The 7,706-nt window shown below is 37.8% G+C and overlaps 1 protein-coding gene across 1 annotated transcript; it reads left to right on the forward strand.

The window, feature by feature from the left end:
- The first annotated feature begins 1,106 nt into the window (after positions 1-1,106).
- Positions 1,107-1,466, forward strand: LOC128132959 (uncharacterized). The gene is made up of 2 exons (XM_052769978.1): positions 1,107-1,235; positions 1,284-1,466. Exons 1-2 carry the CDS (start codon positions 1,107-1,109, stop codon positions 1,464-1,466), a joined length of 312 nt encoding a protein of 103 aa, XP_052625938.1.
- Positions 1,467-7,706: the final 6,240 nt, after the last annotated feature.

A 7,706-nucleotide genomic window follows, 5' to 3' on the forward strand; every position in this document is an offset into this window, starting at 1 on the left:
TATTTGGTTTTATCCAAAAAAACTGTTTTTACTGACCACTCTGCTATCAAGTATTTGTTTGCCAAACAGGATGCCAAGCCAAGATTGATACGATGGGTTCTACTTCTTCAAGAGTTTAATATCGAGATACGCGACAAGAAAGAAATGGAGAATGTAGCAGCCGACCATTTATCGAGGCTAGAAAACCCTCAACTGCAAGAAGATAAAGTTGGAGATGACTTCCCGGACGAGTACATTATGGTTACCGCGGGAGAAGAGCCATGGTTCGTAGATACATCTAATTACTTAGCTACCAAATACATCCCAAAAGATTTTAGCAGTCAAAAAAAGAAGAAATTCTTTTCTGAATTAAAGTATTACTTTTGGGATGAGCCATACCTCTTCCGAAGCTGTGCAGATGGGATCATACGAAGATGCGTGTTCGGGAAGGAAAGCCGAGAGATTTTGGAGCATTATCATAGCGGGCCCACGGGTGGACATCATGGAGCACATTACACTGCTAAGAAGATCTTTGACATTAGGTTTTATTGGCCCACGATTTTTAAAGATGCAGCCCAATTTGTCAAAGAATGTGATGCATGTCAAAGAGCGGGAAACATTTCATCCTGAAATGAAACGCCACAACTTAGTATTCAAGTGTGCGAAGTATTTGATGTGTGGGGTATCGATTTCATGGGACCATTTCCCATGTCCAAAGGCAACAAGAACATTTTAGTGGCGACAGATTATGTATCCAAGTGGGCGGAGGCACAAGCTTTGCCAACTAATGATGGTCGGGTGGTGGTGCGGTTTTTGAAGAAACTATTTTGGAGATTTGGGGTCCCAAAAGCTCTTATTAGTGACCGAGGCACTCATTTTGCCAATGATCAACTAGAGAAGGTGCTAAGGAAATATGGGGTAACCCATAAATTTTCTACATCCTACCATCCACAAACTAGTGGACAAACCGAACTGACCAATAGAGCTTTAAAGAGAATCTTGGAGAGATCAGTGGGAAGCGATCGGAAAGAATGATCGGACAAGCTAGATGATGCACTATGGGCCTTCCGAACAACTTTCAAAACACCTATTGGTACTACACCATATAGGCTAGTTTATGGAAAGCAATGCAAATGAATGCTCTTGAGGAACTTGGGAATGATGCCTACACTAGCTCTCTAATTTATGAAGAGAAAACCAAGAGTTGGCATGATAAGAGGATCAAGGACAATAAAGAGTTTCATGAAGGGAAAAAGGTGTTGCTTTTTAATTCATGACTCAAACATTTCTTGGGCAAACTCAAGTCAAGATGGGACGATCCTTTTATAGTGAAGAAGGTGTTTCCACATGGTGCTATAGAGTTATTTTCAAAAGATGGTACCTCTTTCAAGGTCAATGGACATAGAGTGAAAAGGTATGAAGAAGGAGTCCCAAGAAATGAAGACATGGAAGAAGGGCTATTGCTAGAAGGAAATGCAGCAACGTAGAAGGGAAGGAGTCCAGCTAATGACTCCTTAAAAAGAAGCGCTTCCGGGAGGCAACCCGAGTTTAAGAGTTTGCCTTTCTTTTTTCCTTTATTTTCTTTTTAATTTCTTAGGATTTGTTTTATTCTCATTTTTCTTCTAAAAATACGTTTTTAAATGATTTCTTAAGGGAAAGCAATGCTTAGAGTGTGGGGTGGTGGTTTAAAAATAAGAAAAAAAATCGATTTTTGTTCAATTTGCATGCTTTACTCGCCGAGTACAAGCACAAATCCCAAGAAAATCGCGAATACGTGGGTCTACTCGGCGAGTAGCACTTTTCTACTCGGCAAGTAGCCAACTTACACAGACGGTTTATAATCTATAAAATAAGGGTTTCACTCATTTTTACACACACACTCGCCGTGCACAGCCTCTCTTAAGCAAGTTCTTCACTTTTTGCAAAATCTTCAACTTTCAAGAGTCAAGGCACCATGTCCAGAAGAGGTCAAACTTCAAGAGGGGGAAGCCAAGGAGATATCCCGTGGCTATCTTTCCGCCAAATCACCTCGAAATCATCTCAAGCCCGTGCCAGAAACAAGCTAGAAGCTTTGAAGCAGAAAGAGATATACTTACCGAATGCAATCGACTGGGATTGGCTGGGAAAGGTTGGCCCAGAGGAGGAATTGACACCATATTTGGTGAAGGAACGTAACATGGGGGATTCTACCATCATATGTGATGGTTGGCTTCAATTGTTTAAAATCTAGGAACCGGTTTTCGTTGAACTATGTTGGGAGTTCTTTGCTACCATCTCATTCTGGGGTGGTAGTGAGTACTACAATCTTAATACAATTTCTTTTTCTCTTGGTGGGGAGCTGCAACAATGAAGCATCGCTGAGTTTGCGTGGAGGCTTGGAATCTATGACCAAAGCGCCATGCTAAATGAAGACTTTGAAGCTTTCTTGGAAATTTTCCACAAAGATCTCCCCGAGAAAGTGGTTGCATCTACCTAGTGGAACACTATTGCCAACCTGGTATACATTCCATCCACCGCGCAGGAGGGCCACATCCGTTCACCAGTCCACCGTCTCATTCATCGCTTCGTCGCCAGCACGATTAACATGCGAAAGGACGATGACAAGGTCCCGACCCTTGACATCTTCTATCTTTGGAGCATTATCACTCCTGATGCTTTTTGTAACCTCCCTTACTTCATCGCTAAATATCTTGCGGAGGGGGCGGTTAAAGAGAATGTGACCTCCAAAATCCATGGAGCAATGTTCGTGACAAGACTTGCAAGGTCCTTTGGGATCTTGGATTTGCAAGAAGCAAGGGCTCTGACGGTGATTTCTCCCCCTCCATTCAACACCACGCTATATAGGAGGGCAATGATTGTGGAGAAGTTTGGAGATTCCTTTTCAATTCCACATGCGGATGAACCGGTTATCCCCGAGGAACCGGGAAGGCGGGTGAGACAAAGAAGCAAGCAGGTACGGGAAGACCCACCGGTTATTCCGGTGGAAGAAGAGAACGATGGTTGGAATCAAATTGAGTACCGGCGCTATTTGGATGATATTGGAAGAGGAGTCAACTATAACAATCAATCATTTGAATATCTCTTCCAACAAATGAACATCGCACCGAGACCCGGACCCGTCTACCCCTACATTATGAGTTGGGAGGAAAGGATGAGGAGAAGGCATGAAGAAGGAGGAAGTGGAGCTGGAGGAACTAACATGGAGGAAGAAGAATGAAGAATGTTTCTTTTGTGTTTTTAATTTATTTTCGTGATGTTTGATTTGGACGACTTGTTAAACTTGGATGATTTTATTTCTTGTTAGGACCTTTATTGCTTTCACTTTTGGTTGCATATTTTTCAGGGTTGGAAGGTTAGGATGCATATAGAAGTTTTAAGGGTCAAGGCTCAAGTGAGGAAGTGAGAAATGTTCAATAAGAGTGCGAAGTTTTGTCATTAAGGTTGAGTCCGTTAGAGTTGGGAGTGATAGAGAGAGTTGCTATTGAAGTAGGGTCACTGAAATACCCCCAATTCAGAACCTTAATCGAGAAGAAAAAAAGCTGGAAAAGTTTTTCTCAACACAGCGCCTAATTGCTGAGTGCACAATTTCTACTCGGCGAGTACATGGGTAAATTCGTGATACACTTGCAAGCTGGCAACAAACTCGCCGAGTACACGATTATACTCACCGAGTTTGTCAACATTTTTCGAATTCTAGAGCTGTTTTGGGCACTTCCACTGCAGTACTTGTCCATTTTTCATGAAGAGTCATTGCTGGAGGTATCTAGGAGCTTTGTCCTACATTCTTGAGTTATTTGCATGTCTACCATACGAGATTTTGACACCGAAGACATGGATGAGCTGTTCCCATGTCTAAAGTCAATTGAACATGGAGCTAAAGAGAAGAGATATCAACCTAGCGACTGCTACCCTAGGGGAGTTTGTTCCAATTCTCTCTATATTTCATGTTTTTATTTTTCATGCATAATATGCAATCAGGGCATTGCATAAAATAAGTGTTGGGTAGGGGGTTGGTTACATCTTAGTAAATTTAGAATCTTAATTTAGGACTAATTATAAAAATTTTGCATACCAAAAATGTGACTTAGGAATTAATTTAGAAAATTTTGGTAAAAAGTAATTAGGATTCCATGTTAGAGTTATGTTGATGATTGCATGAAAACCCAAATGTTTAGTTGAGCCTATATACGTTCTAGTGCATTTGTGGCTTCCTTATTCTAGTGAAATCATGGGACAAAAACACGACCTCGCTTAGCCTGAAGGATGCAATATGTTTAGCATCGTGTACCAGAAATGTATCCAGGAAAATTATTATCGTTAGCCAATAAAGGTTGAAGCTCAGCGCCCCTGCTTAAGCATGTAGGGTTTTGAGTGAAAAAAGTGAGGTACATGTAAAAAAAAAAGAGAATTACAAGAAAAGTTTGAAGAATTTTGGAGCAATTAAAGTGAAGATCAAAAGATCAAAATTCCAAGAAATTCAAAAAGTTGAAGATACCAAAAATCAAACAACAAGGTGGTGAATTCAAAGAAATCAAAGAGCAAATGCCAAAGAAATAAAGAATTCCAAAGAGCTCCAATGTGGTATCATAAATCGTAATTCTAGATTATGTATGCTTGGGTTGCTCAACAAAAAATACCTTGATGGTAGGAGGTTTTCTGCGGATGGATTCGGAGGGATGCATAAAATGAGCATTGTTCGGGATGAGTGGGCGAATGTTTATGAGGATTGTGAGTATTTAGAGTATGGGGGTATTTAGGAAAATTTTAGATACAAATGCATGTGTTGTGGTCTTGGCATAATGGCTAGGTTAGATTGGAGTTGTTATATATGGTTCTAATATGTTAAAATTCAGTTTTGCTTGGGGGCAAGCAAAAGTCAAGTGTGGGGTATTTTGATATTTGCATAATTAGTCATATGTTTAGCATGGACTTTTATTCATTATTAGCTAATTATGTGCATAATATGGACAAAAGGTGCTTAATAATGCTTAAATTATGTTTTCAGTCCAAAAGGGCATGTTTGGAAGTAAAAGGAACAAGGAGAAGCAATTAGAGATCAAAGATTGAAGAAAGAAGGAATAACACACTCCTACTCGGCGAGTAGACGAGAGTACTCGGCGAGTACCCAAGAAGATTCCAGAAGATAAGTCAACACTCCTGGCAACATACAGATTGTTCCTGTACTCGGCGAGTCCACGAGTCTACTCACCGAGTAGCCCCTGTTTTATGATAACTATAAATACCAAGCCTTTATCCAAATTGGGGGATTTTTTTCTGGCTTTTTGGAAGGTGCATCTGCGATTGAAGAACCCTTTAGTTGAACTTGCTTTTGTGTTTGTTTTTACTGCAACTATGAACTAAATTCGTTTTTTTTTTCTGTTTGGGAAGACCAAGTAACTCCTATGGTTTAATTATTACTTTTTGATTGATTGTTTATTGGGGATCTATTAAATTAAGTTTGTTAAAGAACCTTATGCATTAACCACAACTATTTTCTGTTAATTGGAAGACAATTAAGCTGCATGAACATCTCTTAGTTGTTAACCTCATATGTTTATGTGAACACTTATCATATTCTTAGGAATAATGAATATGAAACTAGGATTAACAAGAGAATGGGTAAATTAATTTGTGACCTTGTTTGAGAAACCAACAAACAAAAGGTTAATTGAAACACCAATTTGATTAACCAATTACAAATCTTATTTAATCCAAATAATTAAACTAGGGAATTAATTAGTTTAAACACTTGATCACTGCTTGAATTAATTAATTGTCTAACGGTATGTAGTAATGAACATGAACTTAACCACTATAGCTGGTAACCAATAGCAATTAATCTATCATAAATTCAAAATAACCATAGGAGTGAATTGGTTGAACCTAAACAGAAACATCTTTATCAAATTTGGTGAATTAGTTACTTGTTTTCATTATTTAGTTAATTAAGTGCTTAAGTGGTGTGTTTAAGTTTCTAGTCTTGTAAAACTAGAGAAAAACCCTTTTACTTTTATTACTTGCTTAGTTAAAATTAGTTATTAGTTTAATTTCCGTTCCCTGAGTTCGACACCCTACTTATCCAACTATACCACTAAAAGACAGGTTCACCGCCTTTGTGTGCTAAATTTATTAATTAAAAGTAGGAATAAAACCAGTGCATTTTACACACATCACCTCCCTTCCTTCAATAAATGCAACTCACAAATTCGTTCCCCAGAAACCTCCAATAAGGTGGCAACAACTTCTTGATGGTGGGGGGATAGGTTCCTTCATAGCACATCTTCTCTAGTACTTCCTTCACTTGATTAATAGGGTACTTAATTGGGAATGTAGTGGCATCACCAAATTCAAGCACTTTGCGAATAACTTGCTCAGAAACAACTACTTTAGTTCCCTTAACCACTGATTCAATAGAACCAGCTCCATCCGCTCCCTGAGTATTGATTGAAGCATTTTTCCAGAAATCAACAATCAGGTCCTTGAAGATGACTGGATTTGAATGCAAAGCATGAGAGATTCTGCAATTATTCAAACCCACGATCATAGATTTGAATTCTTTATGAACAGCAGGTGGATCCATAAGATATCCAGCAACATTGTGATTTTCGAAACACTTTAACTGATTTGCCATTTATCTGCACCAAACGATTCAAATGAGAATATATAAAAATTAAAAATTAGAATTTATTTTCTCAAAAAAAACAAGTTTGGTCCAAAATTTTGATTTCGGTCAGTCTAGAGTTGTTTATGGTTGATCAAATTCGAGATTTCGGTCAAAGTCAAGCCTTCCATCGTTTTCGGTCAAACCACATTTGACCAAAACGTTTTCAGTCAGCGTAATTGGTTTTTCGGGTGAATTACTTGATTTCGGTCAAGTGAAAGGTTTTCGGTCAAAGCAAATGGGTTTTTGTCGGATCCGGATCAAACCGAAGACTCGAGAAAAAACCCGACAATTCATATGTTGACAGCTTCGCCGGAAATTACCGTCAACACACCGGAGAATGCCATTAGCTAACTGTAAACACCTCAAAAACACAGTAAAAGGGAATCAAGATGTTCGTACTATGCATACCTAGAGAAAATTTTCAATAAATCGGGTGAGATTTGATGATTTTTTGAACCGAAAATGAAGTTTTCTCGATGAACTGCAGAGGTTTTCGTCTAGGGTTTTTGAGAGAAAGCAATAATTTGATTTTGGTGTGGATATTGAGAAATGAAGCGTAAAGGAAAAGAATCCTTTTATATTTAAAGAGATTGGGTTCTTGGCCTTTTGGGCCACCAAAATCAATGGGCTTCTCTTAAAAACTTAATTCGTTTCATAGATAAACAAACAATAAAATAAAATAAAATTTGAAGTAGAATAAAATAAAATAAACACACTTAAATAAATAAATAAATAATGCACTCAAAATAAAATATTTTTAGATTTTTAGATTTTTAGATTTTTGTTTGAATTTTTTTTAATTCTCTCCCTAAATTTGTGCATTGAGGAAAAATATGAACAAATTTAACAGAAACAAAAATATAATACGAAATGTACATAACATATACTTCTGGGATAAAAATTGTCAAGCAATTCAATATCGTTTATCACTACACACATATATGTTTAACTCTGGTCAATCACCAATATTGTGGTCCACTTAAAGACAATGGACATTGACAAATTTGATAGATTATAAATGACAAGACATTGTGATTACATTCCTAAGCAATATTTATAAATA

Source organism: Lactuca sativa, chromosome 3, assembly GCF_002870075.4.
Source record: "Lactuca sativa cultivar Salinas chromosome 3, Lsat_Salinas_v11, whole genome shotgun sequence".
Lineage (NCBI taxonomy): Eukaryota > Viridiplantae > Streptophyta > Magnoliopsida > Asterales > Asteraceae > Lactuca > Lactuca sativa.